The sequence below is a fragment of the Cavia porcellus genome, unplaced genomic scaffold (assembly GCF_034190915.1).
Source record: "Cavia porcellus strain 051 isolate PalLab524CR breed Dunkin Hartley unplaced genomic scaffold, mCavPor4.1 scaffold_26, whole genome shotgun sequence".
Lineage (NCBI taxonomy): Eukaryota > Metazoa > Chordata > Mammalia > Rodentia > Caviidae > Cavia > Cavia porcellus.
Window position 1 is genome coordinate 21,253,774 of NW_026947509.1, and position 26,748 is coordinate 21,280,521.

The 26,748-nt window shown below is 54.5% G+C and overlaps 2 protein-coding genes across 11 annotated transcripts; both read right to left on the reverse strand.

The window, feature by feature from the left end:
* Nucleotides 1-860: 860 nt before the first annotated feature.
* Cpne6 (copine 6) lies at nt 861-7,451 on the reverse strand. 3 transcript variants are annotated; one of them, XM_013157769.3, is made up of 17 exons: nt 7,209-7,451; nt 5,744-5,915; nt 5,163-5,342; nt 4,589-4,663; nt 4,377-4,451; nt 4,129-4,212; nt 3,955-4,044; nt 3,532-3,636; nt 3,213-3,299; nt 2,927-2,986; nt 2,531-2,664; nt 2,404-2,458; nt 2,268-2,319; nt 1,882-2,015; nt 1,530-1,766; nt 1,180-1,357; nt 861-1,056 (listed from the first exon to the last, which is right to left on the reverse strand). In XM_013157769.3, exons 2-16 carry the CDS (start codon nt 5,909-5,911, stop codon nt 1,220-1,222), a joined length of 1,674 nt encoding a protein of 557 aa, XP_013013223.1. In that variant the 5' UTR covers nt 5,912-5,915; nt 7,209-7,451; the 3' UTR covers nt 861-1,056; nt 1,180-1,219. The 3 variants fall into 3 exon arrangements, with proteins under 3 accessions (XP_013013223.1, XP_013013224.1, XP_013013225.1); XM_013157770.3 differs by lacking the exon at nt 7,209-7,451 and having other exon boundaries at nt 861-1,003; XM_013157771.3 differs by lacking the exon at nt 7,209-7,451 and having other exon boundaries at nt 861-1,357.
* Nucleotides 7,452-7,500: 49 nt separating this feature from the next.
* Carmil3 (capping protein regulator and myosin 1 linker 3) lies at nt 7,501-26,033 on the reverse strand. Of its 8 annotated transcripts, none has more exons than XM_063236876.1 (40): nt 25,854-26,033; nt 24,328-24,422; nt 24,061-24,111; nt 23,905-23,964; nt 23,707-23,822; nt 23,422-23,519; nt 23,105-23,175; nt 22,929-23,002; nt 22,624-22,699; nt 22,457-22,545; nt 21,869-21,963; nt 21,568-21,654; nt 21,249-21,358; nt 21,027-21,104; nt 20,264-20,340; nt 20,080-20,184; nt 19,923-19,992; nt 19,379-19,460; nt 19,186-19,282; nt 18,990-19,044; nt 18,739-18,911; nt 18,462-18,530; nt 17,985-18,078; nt 17,795-17,893; nt 17,303-17,431; nt 17,059-17,172; nt 16,438-16,613; nt 15,594-15,681; nt 15,365-15,502; nt 15,064-15,127; nt 14,725-14,933; nt 14,128-14,228; nt 13,161-13,476; nt 12,731-12,859; nt 12,060-12,126; nt 11,861-11,950; nt 10,242-10,360; nt 9,985-10,159; nt 9,711-9,830; nt 7,501-9,584 (listed from the first exon to the last, which is right to left on the reverse strand). In XM_063236876.1, exons 1-40 carry the CDS (start codon nt 25,891-25,893, stop codon nt 9,556-9,558), a joined length of 4,125 nt encoding a protein of 1,374 aa, XP_063092946.1. In that variant the 5' UTR covers nt 25,894-26,033; the 3' UTR covers nt 7,501-9,555. The 8 variants fall into 8 exon arrangements, with proteins under 8 accessions (XP_063092946.1, XP_013013169.1, XP_005005698.1 ...); XM_013157715.3 differs by having other exon boundaries at nt 9,985-10,165; XM_005005641.4 differs by having other exon boundaries at nt 9,985-10,165; nt 14,128-14,231.
* Between the last annotated feature and the right edge of the window lie 715 nt (nt 26,034-26,748).

Sequence of the window (26,748 nt, forward strand, 5' to 3'; positions counted from 1 at the left end):
ACACAAGGGCGGAGACATCTATCCACAGACGCCTGTGCACAGAACTAGGCCACATATACGTACAGCTGGCTCTCAAAATAATATACTTGAGTCACATGGATAGACATCAAACAAAGGTTGCACACTGTAGTGATGATAAGTGTGGATGCTTGGGCTCAAGTTCTGTGAGTTCTCTGATCATGAGTGAGTTAAAAATCAAGATTTGCTTTGTGGGAAAAATAGGGAAAATAAATGCTAATTGTCTGGTGAGTATGCGTGCATTTAAAGAAGCGAAGTTTGATAGATGCTAAAGAATAATCTTTGTGGTTGCCACAATGGGCAGCTCAGAGTGCACAGCTAGGTTTCCTGAACCACTGTGGTTCACAGACAGTCAGGGATGTGTGGTGCATGAACTCATACACATTGACACATTTAGGGAAATCAGGTTGAGCAGACCTAAATGTCCCTCTGTATTCCTAATTCATTAGCAGACCTGCTGTTCTCCTCCCCTCCCCAATACCCCTTTTTGGCCAGCCCCACAGCTGTGTGGGGGCAGTGGTTCAACCCTTGGGGAACTCAGTGGGGCTTTTCTGGAGACAGCTGTAAGAGAGCTTCATTCTGCCCTCTTGACAACCCCTCATTACTCCCCTAACTCCTGTTATTAATCCCCATGGTGCCTGGATCCCCCTTAGGCTTGGGAGGCAAGAGTGGAGACTCTTTAGATCCTACTGACACATAGTTGGAATAAGATTACAGAGACAGATGCCTTCCTGGAGGTCTGGGTCGGATTTCAAAAGGTACAGTCCCTCATCTCCTATGGTGCCCATGGGTGCTACAAACTGCCCCTTGGGCACCCAAAGCATGATGAGTAGAGGCTGAAGTGCTAGGAGTGGTTTGCTTTATTAATAACCAGAAAGTCAGATTACTGAAGGAAGTCACTGAGGGGCCACAGATTGGAGGGACGTGGGGCTAGGAGAGATGGAGGCAGGGCCCACATCTCACTTCCAGGACTCTGGGGATACAGCTGCAAGAGGCAGAGGCACTAGTCACTTGAGTCACAAAAGTCAGGACAGGCACCTGGCAGAGGTACAATAACCATGAACACACCCTCATCTACACTACACACAGCCCAGCTAGGATCCTCAGAAGTCCCACTTCGCACCAGCTCTCTGTCCACCCCTTTGAATGCAGAAGACTCACTGAGAGGTTGAAGGAGTGTCCTGGGTCCAGTGCAAGGTAGTCAAGGGCTAGGACTGGGAGTTGTGCCTGGTGTGCAGGGCCTGGGAGCTCCAGGGCTGATTCCCTGGCTAGCATAGTACTCCACCACCTGCCGGGGCACCTCAGCCAGGACACACTTAGCCAGGGCAGAGGGGGCAGCCTGTGGATCGGGGAAGAGATGAGATTAGGGGCAGAAGGGCAGGAGAAGAGGGAGGGGTGGGGCTTCAAGGTGACCCAATGGGCTTCAGAATGGTTTGGAGGATGCCATGAGAGAGAGAGAGGATTGGGAGCATGATATGACATTTCTTCCGGGAAGGATAGAGAGCACTTACATCCTTAAAGTCCCGGAAGGGCACAAATTGGACGATATCTCGGGCCGCGGGCACCCCTTGGGGGCAGCGCAAGGGGCCATCATCACCATCCAGCAGCCGCATGTCAGAGAAGTCAGCATTGCCCACACCCACGATGATGATGGACATGGGCAGGCGGGAGGCACGCACGATCGCCGTGCGGGTTTCGGCCATGTCGCTTACCACGCCGTCGGTGAGCACCAGCAGCACCGAGTATTTCTGAGGGCAGGCAGAAGGAGAAAGGGCTGCCTCTGTGTGCCAGCGCATAAAACTGAGCCCAGGTCCAAACCCGAGGGGACACAGCGCAGTGCCTGGTTGTGTTTTGTGTCCTCACCGTGGCTTGGCCCGTGCTCTGCTCACGCTGTGCTGGCCCAGCCACACGATTGATAATGGGGGCCACATTGGTAGGGCCATAGAGCTGGATCTGGGGCAAGCAACGGCGGTAGGAGGTGATGACCCCTGAGATCTCTGTGGGCAAAGAACAGAGATGTGGTTGTTAGAGACTGGACAATACTGTGCACCCTCAATGTTCAGTAAGCAGGAAGATCACATGGTCCCAAGGCTGTAAGAATTGGGTGAGCAGGCCACGAAGCTGAAAGTCAGACCAGATGCATAGGTGGGAGGGACTGGGAGCTGGACACATGGGAATAGAGTCTGGATGGGATGTCCAGGTCTGAGCAACAAGTAGCCAAGCAGGCTGGTGGGATTCCCACAGCCTACCTTCGCATTCAGGGTTTTCTGGGTCAAAGTTGATAGCGAAGTCGTGTGACACCTGTGTGGGAAGTTGAGCACAGTGAGGGCATGGCTCTCCTTCTTGCCTGACCTCTACTCTTCCTTTCTTCCCCACCCATCCTACCTCAAAGTTGGGTGGGATCCGAGCCCCAAAACCAAAAGCTGGGAACCGCTTATCACTGGAAAGAAGAGCAGGCTGTGGGTCTCATGGGGCAAGGACTCCCATCCTCGCCCTCCCCACCCTCTCCCACCTGTCATAGTCCTGGCAGATGCCTCCCACTGCTCGCAGGGCCTGCAGGTAGTGGTTTGGCTGTCGGGGGCTGAGGCAGTGTAGGGACTGGCTGCTCCTTGGGTCCCCATTGGAGGCAGTGAAGTCGATGGCCACCTGGTGGGGATGAGAGTGAGGAAATGGTCACACTGCTGCCATGAGAGTGAACAAAGAGGCTGTCCCAGAGCTAGAATCTTCTAAGGATGGAGCTTCATAAGGATGGAGCTGTGTCTGGGGAGCTCAATGTTAGCCTCTCCCGGGGTGGGGTGGGATTGTGTTCTAGCTGACTGTGTCCTACGCAGCAGTACTGACTCTGAGCTTTTCAGTTCAATATGGATTTAGCTTCTCCCTGTTTTGCCCCCATCTCCTGGGCCTTTACCGTGAAGCTGATCTGGCAGCCACCCATGATGTAATCCAGAAAGGTGTGCACCTTCTCCACCTGTCAAGAGGGAAGGGATAATGGAGGATGGGATGGTCTTCGGGACGAAACTTGGGTAGAGGCTTCTGTGGGAAAGGTAGGGGAGCTGGGTTTTTGAGGTTAAGTTGGGGTGGCAATGATTCTCAGAAACAGAGAAACTGGCCTTTGAAACAAGCAAAGGGTTGAATCTGAGAGTGTCATAGAGAGAGTAGAGGAGGTACGATTTGAGGCAAGAACTGGGATTTACCGTGCACTGGGCCAGCACTACCGACCCTGAGCTCTTGTAATTCTTCTTCTTGTCCCGATACTTGGGGTTGATACAGTCCCACTGCATCTAGACCCCAACAAACCACAGATGCAGGGTCACTGTCCTTCAGTGGCCTTTCTTGTCCCCTTTTAACAGAGCTTTCCAGAACAACCCCCCACCCCCACCCCACTCTATCGTTTGGCTGAGCCTGGGTGTGTTCCACCCTGTTCACTTCCTATTGCCTGCAGCAGTCTTTTCAATTTCACCCTCCAGATTTTCCCAGGGATCTGGTATTCTGGGGGAGGGATTTCTGTGGCACCTCCTGCCCAGGGTTTGCTGTCCCCTCTTGCATCTCTTGGAAGGTGCTGGTGAACTCGCCAATGAAGTCATGCTTGCCACTGGAGTCATAGTCGTACACCAGAAACTGAAAAAGGAGGGGAAAGTGAGATCAGCAGGGGGATACTCTTAAATGGTTCCTAAGTTGGGTGGGGGATTCAGGCCCATAGTCTTCAGGCCAAAATAGATGTCCTTACCCCACCCAGAGAGGCTACCTGCTGAATTTTGTTCTTAGGCATAGTCTGTTAGCAACTTTAGCCTTTGATAAAAAGCATACTTGTAGATAGCTTAACATTAAGCTTTGTTTGTTTGTTTGTGGGTTGTCCTGCAGTGAGAATTGCTTATGGGTGGGGGTTCCCACCCTCAGGGGAATGCTTCTGTAGGCTGTGCTTGACTGGGGCTTCACCTTGAGAGGCCGGTGGACATCACAGCTGCACAGAGAGTGCAGGGACAGGCGGAATGGCTCCCAGCTGGGGTTCAGGTTGTTTTTCACCACCTTGGAGAGGCACCATGGAGTTGGTCACCTTCTGTTTCCCTACTCTGCTGTCCCTCTTCCATCCCCTTATCTTTAGACACCAACCTCAGTCCTCCAGACCAGCTGGTCACTCTGGTCCCTGTTGGTTTTATAGATTTCCATAAAAGGGTCAGACTTGCTGAACAGATCCTGGAAACGCAAGGGAAATGGCCCATGAATCTGGCGAGGTCTACCAGGAAGGCTGGGGAGAGGAGTGGCTCTGAGGAGGATCCTTGGTCCCCAGGATATGCCTTCCATGGGAGGCCTAAGGCTCTCTAACAGGGGCCATGGGGCTGGGATTTAGAGCTTCTAACCTTGTTGTCCAGCTTTTGGGCTCTGAAGGTAAGTTGTACATAGTCGTTGGTACCAGATATTTCCTCAGCCACAATCTGCAAGGGGGACACAGTTACAGGACTCTCCTCCCCTTTCCATAGGTAGAATGGTTCTGGGCGTGATATCCCCACAGATGACCATGCAGAGGCATTGAATGCCTAGGCCAAGGGTGAGTACAGGTGACCCAGCTTACCGTGATTGTGGACTTGCCGGCAGTCTTCCCGTTCTTCAGCAGTAATGGCTTAGTGACCTTGGTTTGTGACACAATCTGTGGGTGGAGGTGGAGGGAGACCCAGCTGTAACATCCCTAACTGCCTTGGTCACGAGACATAGATGGGACAGAAGAATAAGTGCTCTCCAAGTGTCCCCATGTTGGCCCTTTGACTGGGTTAGGGTGGGACTTAATTTCTACAGCAGCCTTAAGAGAGGAGCACAGCCTTAAGAGGGAGGCTCAGAGGTAGAGTGCCAATTTAGCATGCATCAGGCCATGATTTCAACCCCCAGCACCACCAAACAAGAAAAATAAATAAAAAAAATAAAGAGAACAAAAGAAGGAGACACTGTAACATTCCCCCATCTCACCGTTTTTTAGATGCAGAAACCAACATGCAGAGAGTTAAATGTCTTGCCTAAGGCTCCACAACCAGGGAATAGCACAATGATATCCAGGCTTAGGCTGAATTCGCTTGGGAGCTCATGCTCGCTCTTATTTTAGGTTCCAGAAGTAAAAGGTGACAAAGATGGGGTGGGTGAGCTGGAATGCAGACCTGGCCCAAGGTGCACTCTGTAGAGCCAAGGAAGGTGTCGCTGCTAGGGCTGGTGGCTCCATCCTCAGCATCAAACACGTGAAATTGCAAGGGCTGCTTCTCTTCAAAAAAGTACTCGAGGGCTAGCGCCCGGGAGAAGACGGGGCTAGAACAGGACCGAAGCACCTCCGTGCGTTCCACCTGTGGCAGAAGCAGTGACGGCCTTCAGCAAGCAGAGGCCGCTTTACCCTGCCCAGGTCCTGCCAGCCTGCCTTCAGGCTCTGCACTCCCAACAACTAGCTCTTCTCTGCCTAGGCCGGTCCCTGAGCTCAGAGTGCTGCTGGGCCCCTAGATTCACAGCCCTCTGGGGCTCTAGGCCTTTGAAAGCTATCTCTCTGCCTCTGGGGCACTCTCAGGGCCCTCTGGGACCCTGTGTGCTTTCAACTGTAAAATGGGTTGGGTTTGTAACAATGACATGATTGTCTTATGGTTATCCATGTGGCCTAGCAAAGGTCTCTGGAGTTTGCACATTCTCCTACCACCTTCCTTTGTTCTCAGGCTTAACCCAGGAGTAAATTCAGAAAAAACTCATCTTCTCTCACCTCTACCCACTGCTCCTCAGAGTACAGCTTGAGCAGCACACAGGGGTGGGGCTTGGCGAGTGTGTCTCTGTCCAGGAGGCCATGGCAGGATACCCGTAGCTCTACCCTGGAGGCCCCCAACGTCATGGTTGGGGGCTCAGGCACCCATCCCATCTCAGGATCCGACATGTCACTGTAGGGGAGAGTAGAAGGCTTGGACACTGTTTTCTGGGGGCCGTGGGCCTTACCATCTTGCCCTTTTTTCTCTGAGGCCCTGGGGTCGCGTGGACCTCCTGCTTTCCCTACCTCTGTTTGGCTTCCCCAGAGTTCCAAGCAGGGGAGGGCAGAGGACCAAATTCTCACACTCTTGCACTGGAGTCCTGCATTTCTCTCAGCCCTACCCTCCTAAGTGTGTGCAGATGGGGCTTGAAAGGGCAGGCGGGTTGGGATGCAAGCTGGGTTCTTAGCTCCTAGGCCATCGATTGATCCACATTTTCTGCTGTCTCAGCATCTTCTGCTATTTCCCAACTGGTGTTTGAGCCAGCACTGCACTCAGTCTTGGCATGAGGGAGCTGAACTGGGACAAGAGGGTGGGGAGGCCCCTGGATGTCTGAAGAGGACACGCTTCCTTCGGGAACCGAGTCTGCAGTGGGTAGAGGAGCCAGGTTGGAAGATGCCCTGCTGGACTGTCTCCTTACCCCCACTCATCTCTGGCCGGCTCATGGGAAAGCAGGGTGGTGGACTTGGAAGTTAAGATTAGGTCTGTCTCTGCTGAAAGCTCCTCCAGGCTCCCACAGGGGATCCCACTATGACAAGCCTTACCTCCCTCCCTACCTCCCCTGTTTTCACACTTCTTGGCAGCACCAGCACTGTCTCTTAGCGACAGGATTTGGGGGAGCTGCAGCCCCCTCCATGCTGTCTGTGGGATGCATGTGCTCCACCCTCCCCCAGCGGTGGTATCAAGCCTTGGGCAGCAGCAGGCAAGGGCACGCTGGCCTGAGTTCACAGCTGGTCAGTCCATCCCGCTGTTTCTGCCCAGATGCCAGGGTGAGGCTGTCTGATCCCGTGCCGTGTTTCCCCAAGCGAGTGTGCATCAGTGTGTCTGTACGCCCCACCCTCTGTGTCTCTCTCCATCTGTCATGTGTCCATCTTCAGGAGGGTGTGACAGATCTCTACCTCCCTGAGAATGGGGACCCTTCCCTGGCTAGGTATCCACCACCTCCTCCACCACGTGTGTCTTTCTGGGTATGTGAGGGAGGGTCTAGGCTGGGGTTCTCTGCCTTCTAGCCGCTAGTCTCCCAGTTCTTGTGAGTCTTCTGAAGTGGGCAGGGACATGTGCTGAGGGGATTGGGCAGGGCTGGGGGCCTCTCTGGGGGTCAAAGGAGATGTTGTATGGAGACTGGGCCAGACTGGGCAGGGCTGAGACAGACACAGAGGGTGGGTGGGCTGGGGCTAGGGCTGGATTGGGTAGGACGGGTGGGCTCACCTGGGCTCACAGTCGGGGTTCCTCTCTCCGGCTCTGGCCCTGGCCCTGACTCCTTGCTGCTCCAGCCGCTGGCGCCGGCTCCGCTCTGGCTCTGCTGCTATTTATGGGGCTTGGATGGGAAAGGGTGGGGGGGCTGCAGCATCGGCTCTCCCCCCGCACAGACGGGCTGGGAGGGAGAAGAGAGGAGGAGCAGGGCCACTGCCTGGGAGGGAGCCACAGAACTGCAGGAGGAGGGCGGACTGGAGGAGGCTCAGAGGCAGGACCCCACAGACACAGTGACACAAATCTTCCCTTTCGCACAACACCCACACCCAGCATCACAGAGAGACACACACCTTGCAGTGGTTCATGCACACACACACATCCACACAGAGAAATGATGGCGACACAGGCACCCACGACTTATAGGCTCACACATATCTTGATACACACAAGCTCCAGGACGTAAACTCACTGTGTCACCATGAGAGCTACAGCCCTACAGACACACAGTGGCAAACACACCCAGCTTAACAACACTCTCCACAGTATGACACTTGTTAAGGATATTTTCAGTCACATATAAGAGAACACTGGGCTGTGTTTATCACACACATGCATACACTCACTCACGCAGACCCGGAGTACAACAGGATGTGGGTCCTCATTGCTCCTTAAAGACCATCACGTACTGCTCTGATCTCATGGCTTTGAAAGTGGTGTTCAGTTCCCTAGCCATCTTTTTATAAAGAGTTGCAGGAAATGGACATGACTGCATAGGACACACAGGCTCACATTCTGGTCACGCAGCCCCAGAGGACAGAGTTGCACATTTGGGGCATGTGCTAAAGGACTGACTTCCAGGGCATCGTTCCAGTGCCACAATGTACCCAATGTCCCCTCCTCCAAGATTCAACCCATATGGTCACATCCTTGTGGGAGGGGCAGTGCCTCAGGCAGATCTTAAGGAAACAAGACATGAGTCATTCCTAACAAGACCAGGGAAAGTGAACAATTACCTGGGGAAAAAGAAGCACAGCAAGAGGTTGGAGCACATGATGATGATCTGGGATGAGAACATAAGCGCATTCACCATGACACTTTCACTTTATCTTTTAAGTTGCTCATTTTTTAAGGTAGCAACCATTTATTAACCATATCCTGGGTGCCAGGCCCTGTACCAGGCATTGGGGCTAACCAGATGATTCAGACATAGCCCCCTGCCTCTAGGGGAGGCAGAGGTATATGGAGCAGAGACGGAGGTGTGCAGATGACAAGCCAATGTGAAGTGTGATTAAGTATGACAGATGCAAAATTATGGACCTCTACATAATTCAGTGGGAGCACAGAGAGAGAGAGAGAGAGAGAGAGAGAGAGAGAGAGAGAGAGAGAGAGAGCTGAATTTGGACGAGTAGGAAGGCATTAGGAATGACATCTCAGGAACTCAGAGGGGATCTTGAACACCAAGGTTACCATTACTGTTTGTTAGGAAATCAAAGAGAATGTTTAATTTTTGATCTTACTGCATAAAGACTTCTGTTCACCTATAAGCTATTTTCCTGTTGAGATTTTTGACTTTTTTTCTGGGACCAAGGCTTGCACCCAGGGCCTTTATACTAAGCCATATCCCACAGGCTGATACCACATAAAACAGCCGTATTAAGCCTGAATGTGGACTCACGTACCCACATTCTGATCTCCCTACTCCCCGTATGCTGGGGTTTTCCAATCTCATCACACTCTGAAGTTGGATGCACACAATTTGGTGATTTCTGTCATTTGTGTCCTTTCTGCAGTCCTGACCCTGCATATAAATAACTCCCACCTTAGCTGAGGGACATGTCAGCCTCAGTCTGTCAGCAGCTCTTTGTTTTCTCCTTTGGAGGCCCAATCCCATCCTGGTGGGGATTTTTACTTTCCCCACTGTGGCCAAGCCCTGGGGGCCTGTGGGAAAGGAGCAGATGGTGGGAGGTGGGAGCAGTGAATGGGGGAGACAGCAGAGATGCAAGGCAGACTGTTTTTTTTTTCATTTTCATTTTCTTTCTTTTTTTTTTTTTAATTCTATACAAGTGGGGAGAAGCCCCTGGGGATAGAGGGACAGAGATCTACCCTCCCAGGGGAGGAGACAGGTCCATCCATAGCTCTCTGCAGAGCAAGGTGTGGAGGCAGGCAATGAGAGCCTTCCTCTTTCCAGGTTGTTTCCTCCCTTCTGGTCCCCTTGCCTCCTGCTCCCCTATGCCCAGCCCTACATCCTGTCTCTGTAGGACAGGGGCTGGCCGGAGGTCTGGGGGAGCAGGAACGGGTGGGGGGCTGAGTCCTTGTGAGGCACATGTTGAGAGGAAGGCTGGGGAAGGTGTTGCAGCGGCTGTCAGTCTGTTCCTGGCTCACTGGTTCCTGCTGGGGACAAATCCAGGGAACCCTGTTTCCTGGGTAGGGAGAGAAAACTACCCCGTTTTGGAGCTTAAGGAGGTGCAGTAATGGACAAATGGACTAATTGGTGGTAAGGAGAACCCATCCTCTTACCACTAGCACCTGCGGGGTCAGGGGGCCATCTTCTGTCAGGCTCCAGTTTGTCACAGGACTGTGCCCTCCGTGTCCTCTTGGGCTTCAGAGGGGCAGTCCGGCGTCCTGGATCAGGAGGCCCTGAAATGACAGCCACAAGATGCTCACAAGCTGGGGTGCTCACCCATCCTGGGACTCCTGGTTGTCATTTATGCCATCCCTTGGAAAACAACTTGATATGGATAGTAAAATCACAGTGGCTGCCTGAACCTCCCACTCCGCTAGGATGGCAGACCTTGAGCTTCAGACTCCTCTTGGTCTTGCTGTGAGCCCAGCCTCAGCCGGGGCTTGTTGACTCCGGGGGCTGTACCCACAGTCTCAGCCTCCTCCCTGCCCCCTGGCACCTGAGGGGGTCGACGGCCCCTGGGCACTGCCACTGGCTTGGGGGGCCGTGGAGCTAGAGGAGGGTCCTGCAGCTGGCAGAGAAAGGAAGATGCTGGATTAGTCTCTGCCCCATCAAATCACCTTCCCGTCTGCCTTGCTGGCTCTCACCTTGGCATTCCTAGCTGGAATTGTCCTCTCTGGGAAGAAGACGCCCTCCTTCTCTTCCTCTCCATCTTGAGAGGCTGGGCTGGGGCTCTGGCAGCTGTGGCTGGGGGCACTCTCCTCAGCTAGGGGGTGGGGGGGCAGGCAGAAATTCAGGAAAGTGCAGAACCTACCCCTGTTTTTTTTTCCTACAATGCCCTCATTGGCCACGACCTTCCCCCTCCAGGCTCATTTGCTCCAACAACTGCCTTCAATATTCCCTTTTGTGTCCGTGTTTTATTAGCCTCAGTCCTCAGCATCTCCCTGAGAGTGTCACCTCTGGGTTGGGGGTGCTCCTGCCTGGCTAACTCTTTTGCAGATACAGCCCAGGCCCTTTCCTATGGGGCAGAGCCAGCATGGGGGCCTTCAGGGCAACACAGGCATGGCTGCTCTTCTGGGGCTGCAGGCCCAGGGTTCGGCCAAGGCTGTAGGCAGTATCCCTAGCCTGATTAGATGGGGAGAGCACGAGGAGAGATGCCCTGGTGCCTGGCCCCTATAGCCTTAGGTAATATGAGCTGGAGGTAGAATACCTAGGAAGGGTGTGTCCGTGTGACACGTGCGCTGCAGACCATCTGACAGTTGTGGATCCCTAAGTGAAGGGTGTGTCTCCACTTCGGATGTGTTGCTAGTTTGTGTGAGGGACAGGACGTAGCAAAGGTGAGTGACTAGGAGGACAGTACAGGTGCACAAGCACTGCTAAGCCTCAGGCTAGCCTAGTTCTGTACTGTGGAGCAGAGAGGGCAAGGGCAGAATGGGGTGGGACAGGGCAATGAGTGGGCAGCCCAATCCAGACCTGCTTGCTCATGTTGGAGTTTCTTCCAGTCCTACATCCTAGTCTAGGAATGTGAGGGGGTGTCTATGTGCATAGGGAGATTTTGTCCATGTCAGGATTTTCAGGGGTCTTATTCCAGGCCTTTGGAACTTAAGTTGATACTGAGCTGACCAGATTTTCTCTAGTGGCTCCATAAGCAGAAGATCCCTGAATTCAGCAGGAAGGAAACATCATCCCTGGAATAATCTTCCCTTCTATTCCTCCAGTCATGAAGTCAGAAAGTAAATGACTCATTGAAGGTTATGGGTGGCCAATGGAACGAAAATCTAGGGCTTCTGATCTCTAAGGTAGAGCACTTGCTTTTTCTTTGGGGCACCTTTTTGAGCACCTGAGGACAGGTTGCAAGCTGTTTTTGCAGGCTGGAGTGCCTGAAGTAAGCCAAGGAGCTGGTGGTGGCTGGTAGTTTGACTTTCCCACTTGCTCTCAGCTGAGATGTGAAATGAGGTCTTATCTATAGAAAGCACTACTGTGCTGTAGGTGAACAACGTGATGCCTGCCCTAGAATAGTCACTGAACCCACCCACAAGGGAGTGGTCCTGTTTGTTAAACCCCAAAGCCACTTTTGTTCTGCAGAATCTTTCTTGGGATTGGATTGTAGGTTCTTTTGGGTATAGCTCTGCAAACATCCTTAAATATTTTTACTGTGTTGACTTCTCTCTGCCTCACCTTGACCATGAATTGCCCAGAGTAGAGGCCAACTGTTTGGACACACCCTGGGCCTTCAGCACTTCAGCCAAGAAGGGTCTCTCCCTACCTATGTGCCACGTGGCCTCTGCTCGACGCATGGCGCTGAAGCTTGGTTTGCTGCTTTGGGGTGGTGGTGGGGGCTTCCAAGCTCCGGGACCTAAGAGTGGAGGGAGGGATATGAAGTGGAAGGAGGAAAGTGAAAAAAGAAAATTAGGAGGGGCCCCTGAGAGAAGCATAAAGGAAGGCAGCAAGGGTGTCAGGCTCACCTGCGTCAACTGAAGAGCGCCGTTTCTGCCATGCCTGGGTGCTGTCATCCAGGTCAGGATCTGTGCCCTAAAAGCAGAACTGAGTCAGCTGTGACAACAGTATCCGCAAGGAGGACTGCAGCTGCAAAAGGGATTCTGCTTTAGCATCTCAAGTCATTTTATGTTGTTAGCTCCTAGATATTAGAACCGTATTTCCTGAAGAGTGGTACCCATAACACCCTGGGGGCACAAGAGATGGTTTACACAAATGAACACACTACTATCATAATATGTGTTTATTTTATGTGTAGTAGGAAAAAAATGATGTGTACAAAAAGCCTGAGACTTTAAAGATGATAATGCTTAAGTTTAGACTAGGTTTAAAAGTGAGTTGATTTAAGTAAAAAATAACTAGGTAAATAATTCAGGTGGTGTATGGATAAGGTAAAAATCCATCATAAAGGTCGTCGTGAAGTCACCAAGGCTGAGGAGTAGAGCTCTAAAGCTGAGTATTTTTATGCAACCCCCCTGCCCACTCCCTGATAAATGTGTGGTAGGGGCAGAGCTGCAGTCAACACCTCCAGAGGCCAAAGAACCAGCCTCTCCACTGAGCCACCAGGAGTGAGGAAACAGGAAGAGGGGCGGAAAGGGACCCACAGGACCCTCAGTTTGCTGCCCCAGGGTCCCCTCACCTCTTGTTTCCCGTCGAAGCTCCAGCCCTTAGCTCTTCCTAACCCAGGCAGGGCAACACCATGTACCGCTGGCTGCTGTGCCATTCCAGGGGCTGTGCCCCCGTCCCCTGCCTCTGACCCCTCAGTGCCCTAGAATGAAGTCTTTCTTTACAAGCAGTCCCTGATGGACAAGGCCAAGCCCCTAGGCCTAGGGGAAGTCCTCCCCACACCTTGGGAGGACTCCTGCCAATGCTCTCTTCACACACAGCCCTCTCAGCATGCTCTGGGCCACCAAATCCTAGTCCCCTTTCATGGAGAGAGGAACCAGATGACCAATATTGTCCAGAACTCTGGGTCTGAGCATTTTCCCTTTAGGTCAGGGTGGGGTCAGGGAATGGGCTGCATCTAGGACAGGAGAAGGGAAAGACACCCCATACTCTGTCTCACTTACCGGCTTCCTGTGGAAGGAAGGCCCCCGGCCCGGCCCAAATCCAGGCAGGAGGCTGCTCTCCTCCTCGGGGCTCCAGCAAGGAGAAGAGTTATTGCCGAGGCTTGGGGGTTCTGGGCTAGGGGGGCTTTCCTGAGTTGGGGGTGGGGGCGGGGGTGGAGGGAGAAGGAGTCCAGTGGTGGGGGACCCTGGCCCCCTGTCCCCCTTGAAGCTCCGGGGGCGGCGAAAGTGGAACAGTCCTCGTCGCCTCTTCTTCTGGAGTGGAGGCAGTGGTGGCTCTGAGAGGCCTGGCCGCACAGTCCTCAGAGTTCTGGGGTAGCTGGCAGAGTTGGGGTAAGTTAGTGACAGGTGCCAGACACAGCCTAGAGTGATGCTGCTATCGGTCCATTCTGAATACCCCAATTGCCCCACTTTCCCCTCTCTTCTAGACTCTCCTGTGGCACTGCAGGCCCTATTCCTTTATCCTCAGAGGAGATGCTGTCCTCAACTTCCTGGTTACAACCTCCAGCAGCCTCATTTTCTAACATCAACTCTGTTCTCTCAGACACCCCTGTCTCCCAAGTCTTTCTTGTAATTTCTCCAAGTGACCCAGCTCCCTGATAGACTCTGGGTGGTCTGGTAATGCTTAGGTCTAGAGACAGTGAAAACAAGATGAGTAGATTTGAATAAAAATATTATGTGACAGACTATGTCTTCAGGGACACACACCCACCCCGTCCCAGTACTGTCACTCCTGCTTTGTCCCATCATTGCACTCTGCTGGTTTGCCCCTTTTCAGTCACCCTAAGCAGATTTAGAGGCTGTGAGAGCTAAGAGGTAGACAAGGAAGGGTTAGAATGTGGAGAGTGGCCCGGGGAGAGGCAGGCTTGGAGGCACTGTTGCTGGAGGAACCTGGATAGGAGCTGGGAGGACAGGAGTGCTTTTGTAGCCTTGGGTCTGGCTGAAATGTGAGTGTGTTTAGGCATCACACCTGGAACTCTCATCCATGACCCTCCGGCTGAAGAAATCCTCCAAACCCTCGTCCAGGCAGCTGGCCATCCCATTCTCCTGGCGTGTCCCAGGTACTGGTACCTGCTGGGAGGAAAGGCCTGTGAGATAGTCCATCTGGCTCAGAAAGGCCCACTTCCCATTCACTCAAGGGCCTTCCCCTTTAGAACAATTGGCTCCATGCAAATTTAGACTTCAGTTTGCCTGGGCATCTTCTAAGCTTGGTGGCTCTTGGCTTTATCCTTTACCAAAATGAGAATGTCACTGTCTTGCAAAGACTTTTTTCTCTTTCTGAGATGGGGTCTTGGTGTGTAGCCTATGTTGTTGGTCTCAAACTCATGGGCTCAAGTTATTCTCCTGCCTCAGCCTCTGGAGTAGCTGCGACTATAAGTATGTGCCACCAAGCTTGGCTAGACAGAGATTTTATACCTGTAATAAGGTATAGTTCTCCTCCAAAGTGGATAATCCCTCCATAGTTTTACTGCTTGCCTGGAGTCCTGTCCCAATTCCCAAAGACAGAACTCCTTGTTCTGGCATTGTTAAGGAAAGTTGGTCCTCTTGCAAGACCTTTGGCACTCACACTGGGCCTGCCAGGTCCTGGAGGGGTGGTCCTGGGGGGCCGGGGCCTCCCTTGTGTTTGATGTCTCAGTTTATAGCCATGAGTGGGCAGCTCAGAGAGACCTTCCCAGGAGCCACTAGCTGTGGGCTGGCTGCCCCCGAGTCCTGAGAACCAGCCAGGGGGGATCCCCAGATTCCCTAGTTGACTTTCCATGTCCTGAGGGCTCCCACCTGTGGACACAGCACTGTTAGAGGGACTAGCAACAAGGAGAGGGAGACACGAGGGTGGAGAAGTAGAGAACAAAGAAAGGGAAATGGCCTGAGAAAAGGCAGGAGCCTGGCAGACATTAGTGGGACTCACTGATGAAGGCGGACACTGGGCGGATCTTACGGCAGCGTTTCTGCTTTTTGATGGCCATAGTGTCCTGCAGGAACAAAGACAAAGGGGAGGTTGGGTCTCAAATCCTAGATCCTCACCTGAGGCCTCCCAATCCTCATATAGCCTTTTTAGAGCCCATCTTGGCTCTCTCTTCGGGCAGCTGAGACACTGGGATGAGGGAAGGGGCTCGTCAGGCACAGCAAGCTGGACAGTGGAGTCCAGACAAATGGAGGTTCAAGGGGCAGACCCAGGTTAAGGGAGAGGGAAAGATGCAGGGGCTCACAATGTTGGTTCCAAGTTCATCATCTGTGGTCTCCTCATGGTCGTGGTTCCGGCCTCGGCCTCGAGAGGACAGATCCTGTCCTTGGCTTGGCCCTCCTTGTGGATCTGACAGCGTCCTTAGCTGGGTCAGGTGCCGAGCCTGGGGAAGACAGGTGTGAACAGGATCTCAGGATGGTTGCCTGCCTGCAAGCGTCTGGAGGGGGAGGGAGCCTAGATGAGTTTGGTCTTACCAGGCTCTTGTGGGAATGGTACAGCTCCTGCAGGATCTCGTCCACTATGGAGTTGGTCAAATAGGTGACAACTGATAGCTTCACCTCACTGTGGGCATAGGTGAGACTGCTTAGCCAGCTCCTGCCTGGCCTCCGAGCCTCAGCACCTCCTTGCCTGGACGCCTGAGAGAATGGGCCAGCTGGCCTGGCTGCCCACACAGAACATGGTTGCTGTAGGAGGCACTCAGGGCTACCATGCTCAAGACTCACCCCACTCACTGACCTCCCCAGCCCAAGGAGTGTAAGGGCCAAGAGAAAGTGAAAGAGGAGGAGGCTCCAGGTCAGATGCTCCAGGGGAACACAGCTAGATAAGTTTGGGTGCTGAGTAAACCTTTGCATGCAGCAAGAGTAGAAACCAGCACTTTTTGAGTCTGGCTGTTTCCTAGGTATGCATACTCATTTCCCCTTGCTTTGGTACACGGTAGCACCCTCACCCAGAAGGAAAGAACTGAGTGCAGTGCAGACTGGCTGGAGGAGAGGGGTTCCCTACACACCTGTCTTGCATCATTTTTCTTCGCCCGGTCTCTGAGGAGGTTGTGTTTTCTTGGTGGCAGTTCTTGGTGTATGCGTGCGAGTTTGTGTGTGTACACTTGTTTGTGCACTACCTGGTTCCTAAACCCCAACTCAGCACTAAGATTTCTAGGGCAAAGACTAGGCAGACCCTAAATACAAAGGTTGCACTCAGTTAAAGATTTATCCCTTGTAATAGAGATTTTTCATTTATTATTCATTGCTGATAATAACAGTCCCTAAGTGCTCTGGGCCAAATCCAGCCCCTCCCCAGGACCAAGCCTCAGTCTCTCACTCCAGCTTGTTCTGAATGTCCTGTCCTGCTTGCTCCAGCAGTGCCCCTCGGATGAAGTTTCGGGGCACAGTGACGCGCTCTGCCACGTTGCTCAGCATTTTGTTGTGGCCCTCAGCCACCCGCATGGCCACAGGGCATAACTCCTGTGTTAGGCTGACCATGGACTCCAGGATCACCTAATGAAGGGAAAAGAGGCCACAGCCCCCAGGGGACAGGGTCAGAGCTTGTGCTGCAGGAGAAGAGGCTTTAGCCTATCTCTTGCAGTCCTTGCAGTGAGACTGAGAGACCTGCCAAAGAGCACATGGCTGTGTCAGAGCCTTGGACACTCAGGCTTCCCCATTTCTTGGTCAGTGCTCTTTATACCCTACCATACAGATAGGGGGAGAGACAGATCAGAATACAGAGAGGGAAGAGGCAAGAGTTCAGGGTTCAAAATAGGAGCTGTCAGAAAAGATATCCAGGACTCATATTATTTTGGCACAGGGGAACTGTGGGTAGTCTCAGCTCTGTGCGTTTCCGTCTTGCCCTCCAATAATTTTCCTGCTGTGACATCAGCTTTTAGCTTAGGGCCCTGGTGAAGGCTGAGCTCCCACATGGCTTCCTCCCTCCTGCAGAACTTGCCTGCAGCTCCTTGTCCACAGCTTTCGACACCTCACTGGCCACCGACTCCAGCCTCTGCCGCACAGGCCCATCATTGGCCAGCACATGGCCCAGCTCATAGAGACTGGGAAACAGCTGAGGAAGGAAGGAGTATGGTTCAGAGATCAGAATCAGGATTTAGGAGATCCTTGGGGGCCTTGGGTTGGGAGGACAGAGGCACAGAGCAATGCCTGGACTGCTTGGGTTAGCATATTGGAGGGCTCACCGCCCGGGAGTTCTTGGCATCCTTGATGAGGTCCCGAGCATAGAGAAGTTCATCCTGCACAGGCTCCAAGGGGCACAGCCTCAGGGCCCGCACCTCCTCCTGCACTCGTCCACACAGCCGCTGCAGCATCTGGATCACAGGGGCAGGAGTGTCAAGTGTCCCAAGTCGGGCCTCCGGGTGCTACTGGTACCTTCCTGATGGTGGTGGTGGTAATGACTCTGGGTGGCCTTGTCACTCCTGGTAAGCCCTTTTTGAATGCCCTGTGGAACTCCTCAAGTCCTTTGTATGCCTCATCTGGGGGCTACCTACTACTTGTCTACATATATAAGGGCCCATATTCTGAATTTCCTGTCTTCTTGCTCCCCTACTTGCTCAGCCCAGTTATAGCGGCCATGTGACACCTCTTCATGCCCCCACCCTGTGTGCTCCACATCACTCCTGTGCCCTGAGAGCCCCGTGCCTGCCCCATGTGTCCTGGAGGGAAATGTTTACTTGCTCGGCGCTGCTGGTCACCAGGCCCTGCTGTAGCCTGAATGCCTGCTCCTGGGGACAGGTTTGGGAGTGGTTGTTCCTCACCAGGCACCACTGGATCTGGAGACGATGCAGTGGACAGGGTCAGGGGTGGGATGTGGGTTGCCTTCTGCCCTATGTTAGCCCCCCCTCTCAGCACAGCACCCCGCACCTTCTGCCAGACGTCTTCAGTGCGCTCAGGAGCACTGCGGTAGGCTTGGGAGATGTCACTCACCGGGAAGGACATGAAGCGCAGTGTGTGGTTGCTGTGGGACATGACAGTACAGCTGGGTGGGGAAACACCTAAAAAAATGAGAGGCCTGGCTTCCCAAAACCTATCCTTTTCTCACCATTCCCTCTTTCATTGGCCCTTCCTCATTTTTTTTTAAATTTTGAGACAGGGTCTCACTATGTAGTTCAGGCTGGCCTTGAACTCACTATGTAGCCCAGGCTGGCTTTGAACTGGTGGTAATCCTCCTGCCTCAGCCTCCGTGCTGGGATTACAGGTGTGCGTCACCACACCCCAGTCCTTCCACAGTTTTCTGTGTGAATAAGCCAAGGAGATTGGGGCGCAGCTGGGGAAGCTCATACCTGGTCCTGGCACAGGGTGGCTGGGGTTTGAATCAGGGGAGGGCCTTGGTCAACTCACCTCTCCAGAGCCCTTGCGATGTCCAGGAAGCCCAAGGCAGATGTATTATTCCGATCCCATAGGATAGTTCTGGGGAGAGGATGAGTTCCAGTTTGTCATCCCTCTTTCTCTGTGTGCTCTTTGTGGGCCAGGGATGGACCCTCCCTTCTCTCCTGGCTACTGAAGTGGACTCAGAGCCAGTTCTGAGACTGTTTTCCACAGGGTGGGGAACAGGGCATGGAGCCCACCAAGGACAGTCTTGGGGCTCAGGGTCTGAGGGTCTAGGTGTTGGCATCACCTGAGGGAGGAGTTTATCTGCAAGGCCTTGGACAGCATCTTGGCCCCAATGTCCTCCATCCCATTGCCACTCAGATCCACCTTGGCCAGGCAGGTGTTGCTGCCCAGGGCATTGATGAGGATGCTGGTTCGGAGTTTCAGCCGGGAGTCTGCCACCGACAGTGACTGCAGGGACTGAGCAGCAAGTGGGGGTTGGGCCCAGTCCCTGCAGCCCCTGCCACTGCGGGTCCCCTCCCAGGGCCAGTCACTCACACAGTCCTCTTCCTGGATCAGCTGTACCAACTTGTGTAGAATCTCCTCCAGGGTCCTGTGGGGAGGCAGGACTCAGAGTAGGGGGCGGGGGCTGGAGTCATGCTACTAGAGGAGAGAGGTGGCCGGAGGTCATGCAAGAGTCTAGGATGGGTGGATGATAGGACAGCGAGCTGTGGGTGTGGTAGTGGGGGCTCACTTGGCCTTGACATTGAAGTTCTTGCCCAGGAACAGGTGCTTGAGGGACTTGTTCTTGCCAAGTGCAGGCACCAATGTCAGGAGGTCTGAGTCGAACCCTGGTCAGTGGATGGGAGAGGCCTCGCCTTGAAGCCTGAGGCTTTCCATAGTTTGCTCAGGGCTTCTTTTCCTGCTCAAGGAGGCAGCCTACTCACCATTGTCTGACAGATCAAGGCTGCCCACACAGGTGATGGATCCCAGCTGCTCCTGCAAGGCCTGGGCACCTGCTGAACGTAGCTGCAGTGATAGGATAAGGCACAGAAGATAGGGTTTGGAGTGGGTGACAGGGCACCTTTAACTTTTAGAGACCAGAGCAGTCATCTGCAGACTCACAGTCATAACCGGTTTTGGGTGTAAAATCAGGAGACCCCTTCAACCATGGTCCATGCTTCCCTAAGAGCTTCTCACTTCCCTCAGCCATACTGAGACAGCCTGCTTCTGCCCTCTGCTGGGAAAGCCTGGTATCTCCCACCCAAAGCTTTGGGGGCAGTTACTAATTCGGCACATGAAAATGAATGGCCCCTGGAAGGAAGGCCACAGACCTTGTCCGAGAGGCAAGTAGAGGTAGGGTCAGGGCAGGGAGCTGCAGCAGGTAAGTGCAGAGGTAAGATGGAGCCAGTTTTTGACTTGGGTTGGAAAAATGAATACTAAAGTGGAGGTAAGGGGCAGGTGGCTGGGTGGGGAGACAAGAGGACTCACCTCACAGCTGCTGAGGTCCAGGTGCAGGTCACTGAGGTGGCTGTTGAGGGAGAGGCCCTGAAGCAGCGCCCTGTGGGAGGAGGGTCATAGGCCCACATTCACTCCTCCCCACACCCCTGTGGCTCCTTTGGCTCCCCCAACCCCACACCCACCGGACCTGAGGGCCTCCAGGGGCAGCCTTGTGGCCGACAGGTTGACATGGCTCAGTGTGTAGGCGCTGCTGAAGAACTGCTTGAAGGCCGGCGGGGCCTCCCGGCCCTTCCTGTGGAGACTCCTGGGATCAGCAAAGGAGGGGGTGAGCCACAGCTTCCTCCATCCCTCCCTGGCTCTCCTGACCTTACCTGTGGGTGCAGCTGTTGCGAGCCAGGTTGAGGTAGGTGAGGTGGGAGCAGCAGCCATGGAGCAGGGCACCCAGAAGCTGTAAGGAGAGAGATGGTGGGTTTCAGAGGAGTTGGGGGAGGACAAAAGTGGGGTGCAGAGGACTCCCCCCACCTTCAAGGTCTCAGCCTCTATCTTTCTGTGTGCTCTTTCCTCTATGCTTTATAAGTCTTTTTTTTTTTTTTTTTTCCAGTAGTGAGGATTGAACCCAGGGCCTTTGCAGTGAGCTACATTCCCAGGTCCTTTTATTTTTTATTTTGAGACAGGGTCTCAATAAATTGCCTTATCCAGGCTTAAACTTGGGATCCTCCTGCCTCAGCCTCCATGCACTGCCATGCTTGGCCTCAAAGGCTCTGTTTTTCTTCTTAGTGGAAAATGGGTGTATTGCTTGCCTGGCTATGTGTGAAAAAACTCAGAGGCCGTGGGTGGATAAAGCAGGGCCACAGCTAGCTCCCAGGGTACCTTCGCAAGTTAGGGGACTCATCCTTTCCTACTAGTGGAACAACCCTGAGTCAAGGGTACACATCAGGGAATGGAGTGGGGGGATGGTTTTTGGCACAGTCTTCTGCTCTGTATAAATGCACACAGGTATGAGCGACAGCTGAAACTGAAGTCATCCTGGCTGCTCTGCCCCCCCCTGCACTCAGAGAAGCTGATGTGAGATAGACATCACCCTGGCCTCCTCAAATCTCTTCTGCCTGACTCCCTGCATCACCAGCCCCTCACCAGGTCGACCATGCAGTCAGTCCCTGACAGGTCCAGGTGCACCAGGGCATTGGGTTGGGCCAGGAAACTATAGAGGGCCTGAGGAAGAGAGGACAGAGAGACTTCAGGGGGAGGGATGGAAGAGGTTCTCCGACCCAGGGGCTGCACAGCAGAAGACTCTCAGGTCCCAAAGCCTGATTGCGCTTCTCTGCAAGGGCTTGAGGCAACACTCCATGCACTCACGTTGGCTTCATCTGTGGTGAGCAGCCCAGGATTCTTGCTTAGATCCAGGTACCGAAGGGAGCTGGCAAAGGCCGGGTTGGCCCCGAAGGTCTGGCCCAGCGCCTGGAGCCCTGAGCACAGCGGGCACTGGGCTGGGTTGGCCCCCATCCCCACCTTTCCCCTTCTGTATACAACTCTTGCCCGCTCCCATAATGTGATTCCTTTTCCTCCATCGATCCCTGAGGTGGTGTGTGAGTGTGTGGTTGCATGTTTGGGTCTCAACATTTCAGGGCACTTGGAGAAGACCGAGATCAGAGGTCAGGGGTCCTGGTGTGAATACCTCGAGGGGAAATGGCAGTCTTGGCCAGGCACAGCTTGGTGAGGCCAGTAGGGAAGCAGAGGAGCTGCTGGCTTAGACTGAGGAAACCTGGGCAGTGGAGAGAGAATTGGCCCTGTGAGAGGCTGGGAAAGGGGTGGAGAGTCTGATGGGGATTGAGTGGGGTCCAGGCCTGGGGTAAAGGGTAGAGGTGCAGGGACAGGGGCTGTCATCAGGTTGAAGAGCCCCTGTTCAGACCTGGGTTGGGCTCTGGGCTAGGATGGGCTCTGCATGTAGAAGGAATAAGATTCAGGGTTGGGCTCACCCTTGTCCTCGATGGGGTTGTGGGACAGAGTGAGGGCATGCAGCACACAGCTCCCGTTCTCCCCAAACACCCCGGCCAGCTTCTGGACAAAGTCCCTTCAGGGAAGGGGAGGAAGGATTTGTCCTGAGCTGAGCCCCAGTCTCAGCTCCTGAGTTCCCCTCCTTTTCTACCTGCCTGCCTGGCTGGGGCTGCAATGGTCAGAGCACAAAGGCTTCCCCACAGGGGTCTGCCAGGGACCTCATCACCTCTCTGGAGTATTTGGGGGCATTCTACACCGTAGGAGTTGTGCTCAGACAAAGCCCAGTTTTGTGTCTTCAAGACTGGAGCAGCCCACCCTGCTAGGTAGTTGACAGGAAGGGATGACAGGGCATGGAGTACATTGGAGAAAGCCTTGAATGCATCAGGAGGCTGAATTCTGAGTCCTAGCTTCACTGCTGGTTTGCTTTCTGGCCTGTCTGGGCCTCAGACTCCTTTCTAAAGATAGGAGCTGGATGAGATGGTTCAAGGACCAGTATCATACTCTGAGGTTTTGGGACCCTAAGACTACATGGCAGGGACATCCCTGGCCACAGAGGAAGCTGGCCTCACGTCTTAAGCCCGGCATTGTCCAGCACCAGCTCTTCGAGGCTCCCCGACTTGCTCAGAGTATGTAGCACCTGTTCGAGCACTTCTGAGCCCTGAGGATGCAAAGGTCCTGGGATTAGGGGTCAAGGAGGACACTACTCTCCCCTTCCTCAGCCCTTCCTAATTCCTACCAGCCGTAGGTCTTTGCAGTAGAGTTTGGTGAACCACTGATTGTAGGCCAGGGCTGCCACCATTAGGGCCAAGTCTCTGTGGGGACATTGAAGGGATGGGACTCAGTAAGCAGGTGGTTGTAAATAGGAAAGAAGAAGCCAGGGGTTGGGGGCTAGCTTGGGGAAATCTTGATGTCTAGATGGCAGTAGAAGTAGGGGAGGTTAAGGAGATAAAGCGGGAGGTGTGGGTAGGACTAGAAGGGAGATCCTGGTTAGGGTCAGGGTTGGGAATGTTTTGGGGTTCAGTCTCGGCCCCATCTGCTTACCGGCTCTCCAGGTGGCTGAAATCCAAAAGATTGAACTCGCGGTTATCTTCAGCATGGTAGATGGTGTCTACATCCTTGGAGAGGTGGAACCGGCTCATACTCACTCCCCACCCTTCCTCTGCCTCCTCCCTCTGGATCCCACCTGGGACTCCCTGCTGGGTTCCAGCCCCACATACCCACTGCACTTCTTCACGGCAGTGCAGCCCATTGTAGTCACACAGGGCAGCGTAGGTCTCAGAGAAGCCACCTGTGGGGTGACAGATGGACTGGCTTCATGAATGGTAAGAGGATGGGGAGGAGGCTTGGGGTTCAAGGAACAGTCAAGGTTACTGAAGGTACTAGTGTCCTAGGTTTCTGCTACCCTATGAGCCTCCTGAAATCTGTGAGCTGGGAAGTCATTAGGGTAGGCAAAAGCCTATCTAACAAAACCACATGCTCTGGGCATGGAACAAGGTGGTCTTGGCCTCACAGTGCTCATGTTGCCCCTGCTCACCACACACACTGTGTGTGGTAGATGTGGAAGTCTCAGAGTTGGGGGATGTGTCTCTGGGTCCCTCTGGGGTGTCTGCATTTCCACGCCGGATCAAACACCTGTAAGATGAACAAATAATCTCAGACAGTGGTGGAAAGAGGCTCTCAATTCTTCCCAAATTATAGCTTCTAAATGCAGGAAAAAGCAAGAGGGAGATAGTGCATTCTTCTTGTGTCTCAGAAGCCTAGAAGCAGGGGAAGAGGTTTCCTTGTTTAATCCCTCAAAGGGCCTTTGACTGCCACTCACCCAGGGCCAGGGCAGACCTTGGAGAGGGCAGAGCTCACATGTCGTGTCACCTGGTCCACGCTCTCAGCTGATGGTAGCCGCATGCTCACCATGCCTCGCTCAGTCTCCACCAGGATCTGGAGGATAGGGAGCAGACAGCCTCAGACACTGACTTCCTTCTCCAGCTGGCCCAACAGCAGGCTGAGTCCTGGTGCTCACCTGGTTCTGACTAAGGGTGTTAAAGGCTCGGATCTCCAGGACATTGAAGGAGCTCTCCACCTGGAGGGACAGGGATGCCCACCTCTTCGTAAAAGCCTGCTTGCCAGGCATAGGAAGAAACATGCCAGGTATCCTCCATTTCTCCACCTGACTCACCTTGGCAGGGACCTTAAGGGGGAAGAGGTGGAGGCGCCAGGAGGTCAGGGCCTGCATGAAAGAGCATGGGTGGTTCATGGTAGCTGCCTGGGCACTGGTGCCCTGCCCTCCTTTAGTCCACTCAGCTCTGCTGTGCCTCCTCTCCTGCCCTACCTTAGGCTCCTGGACTTAAGCCAGTCCACCCTCCCCAGCTTTGTCTCCTCAGCTCTTCCCCACTTCTGTCTCTCCTGCCCAATTTCTCCCTCCCTCCCAGACCAGTGCCCTCACCAGCACTCTGTCCTCAAACTTCTTGGGCTTCGTCTCTAGCTTCACACGATGTTGCTGGAGCACAGCCCCTTGGCTCAGGCACCTCCGGATACTGTCTGCAGGTGGATGGGGGCCTGCTCAGAGCTCCCTTTACCCTGGGCCATCCCCACCTCCCAGGGCTCCCCAGAGAGAAGCAGAGCCAGAGGCAGATGAGAGAGGGAAATAAGGGCAAAGTATAGGACAGAGACTCTTCCTTCTTGAGTAACTTCGCCTGTTAGAGGGAATCTCCTGTGCTGAAATCTCTGGCTCCTGGTGTCCCTGACTCAGGGGACAGTTGCTGAGTGACAGTGTCTGTGGGAGGGTGTGTCTTACACTTCTGAGGGTGTGAGGATGTTTCTAACCCATATACTACAGGAGCCATCAACACATACACAGTGAGTCAGTTTGTAGGGGTGTGGGGGCGTCCCTTGATGAAATCTAGGTGGTCTGGATGTGAGGCTGCCTTTACTCTGGGTGTGTGCATACTTCTGATGACTCCAAGAGCATGAGCATGGCATTGATGGGGATGGAGAAGTGTGAACCAGTATGCTGGCTTGTAGCTATGAAAGGGGAACAGTGCCAGACCGGGTGAGGGGAAGGATTTTAGTGTGTAAATGAGCCCCATACCCATCTGCTGGCAGAATTATCCAGATAGCCCAGAGTATGCATGTGTGGTGGTGGTGGGGTGCAGTTCCTGTAAAGACACACATCTCATGGTGGTATTCTCATGCATGTGTAGGTGTGGGGAATCTCCACAGTACAGCACGGCTCTGAGTATCCTTGAGCATCCTGCTCTCTGCGTAGGCTAGCCTGTGCTCCCGCCTCTGGGGGTCAGGGCTGTGGCAGTGCTGGGTGCCAGCCTTGGTTTGGACTGAGTCTGGAGCTCAGTAATTGGGTGAAGCCTGTAGATGTGGGTGGTGGGTGTTGAGAAGGGGACAGGTTGGGACTGCAGAGTGTGAGTCGAAGAGATCTTGCTCTCGGATTTTGCTCCAACCCAGGTGCTCTTCCCCTGACTCCCTCTGTCCTTCTGGCCTAGGCGCAGCCAATCTCCTAGAGCATCTCCAGGGCCAGTTCCGGGGCGGGGCGGGGCGGAGGGGAGGGAGGGTACCGAGACCAACAGCGGTCAGGACCTCGCGGCTCCCATCGCCTAGCTCCGCCCGGCGCGGGTGGGGGAAGCGGGGACTCTCCGGAGGGGAGACCCGACGCCTCGCCGAGGGGTGGGTCAGGAATACTGACAGCCGGCCTCGGGCAGCACAGGAGAACTGCACCTGTCACCAAAGAGCGGGACGGGCGGTGCCAGGACAGGAAGGTCCTCATGGGGTGAGGCGAGCAGAGGAGGATGCTCGGGGACAGCTATTCCCGCGTAGGGACGAAGGGGTAGGGGCTGCTTTGGAGCGAGGAAGCACGAGGGGTCGCCGGCGCCAGACTGGGGTGTACCGCGGGCAGTAAAATGCTGGGTCTGGGATGCTCCCGGATGGGGCGTCCTGGGGACCTAGGCGACCTCGTACCTTGCAGCTCGCGGGTGAGCTCCACGCTGGCCTTGGCCATGGTGGCCGCTGCTGCTTCTGCAGAGGAGCCGCCGCCGCCGCCGCCGCCGCCGCCGCCGCCGGGGAGCCGCGGCACATGCTAGTCCCGGCTCCGGCAGGGCCCAGCGCTGCGCGCTGCAGCCGCCGCCGAGCCCGCGCCTGTCAGGGGCGGCTGCGCGAGCGCTCCTCCCCCGCCCCGGAGCGCCGGGCCTCCCGCCCCGCCCGGAGTGTGCGAGACCGAGCATGCGCGCATCACTGCCGAGCCGCGTGAGACCCCCGCGCGCGCGCTCACGCAGACTCCTCCCGCGGGCTTCCTCGTGAGCGGCTTGGTGCGTGTCGCGTGGTGTCCCCTCTGTCTCTGGGGCGTAGGGCAGCATTCCCGCTCGCTGTGCTACCCACTCTTCTCGGTCACCCAAAGTGGAATCCCACCCCCCAATGTCTTTGTTGATGAGCCTGGGTACCCACCCACCGCGGGTCATCCTAATAGGGCTCCCTCCCTTTAACCCCCGCCTGCTCAAGACCAGTCCAGCTTGTCCTTGCTGACCCTGGAGGGAATTCCGAACCAGGGGCGATGCCAGGAGAGGACTTGGGTGCTTCTGGGGGAGTTCGTCCTTTCCTGCTTTCCCACCCAGCTTCGGGCATCCCATGGCTTCCTTGGCACTCATCCCTGGGTGTGTGAGGCTGAGAGTAGCACCTGGGAGTTCCGGAGCCATCTCCTCCCAGCTGGCAGCTCTGCAGACACCTCCACCCTTGAGCTGCAAGCTCAGGTCCTGGAGACAGGGAGGAGGGATGGGGGATCCAGAGCGGCAGCCTGCCCAGACTTCTGCTCTCTGCTCAGTTGCCATATCTAAGCACCCCACACTGAGAAATGAACACT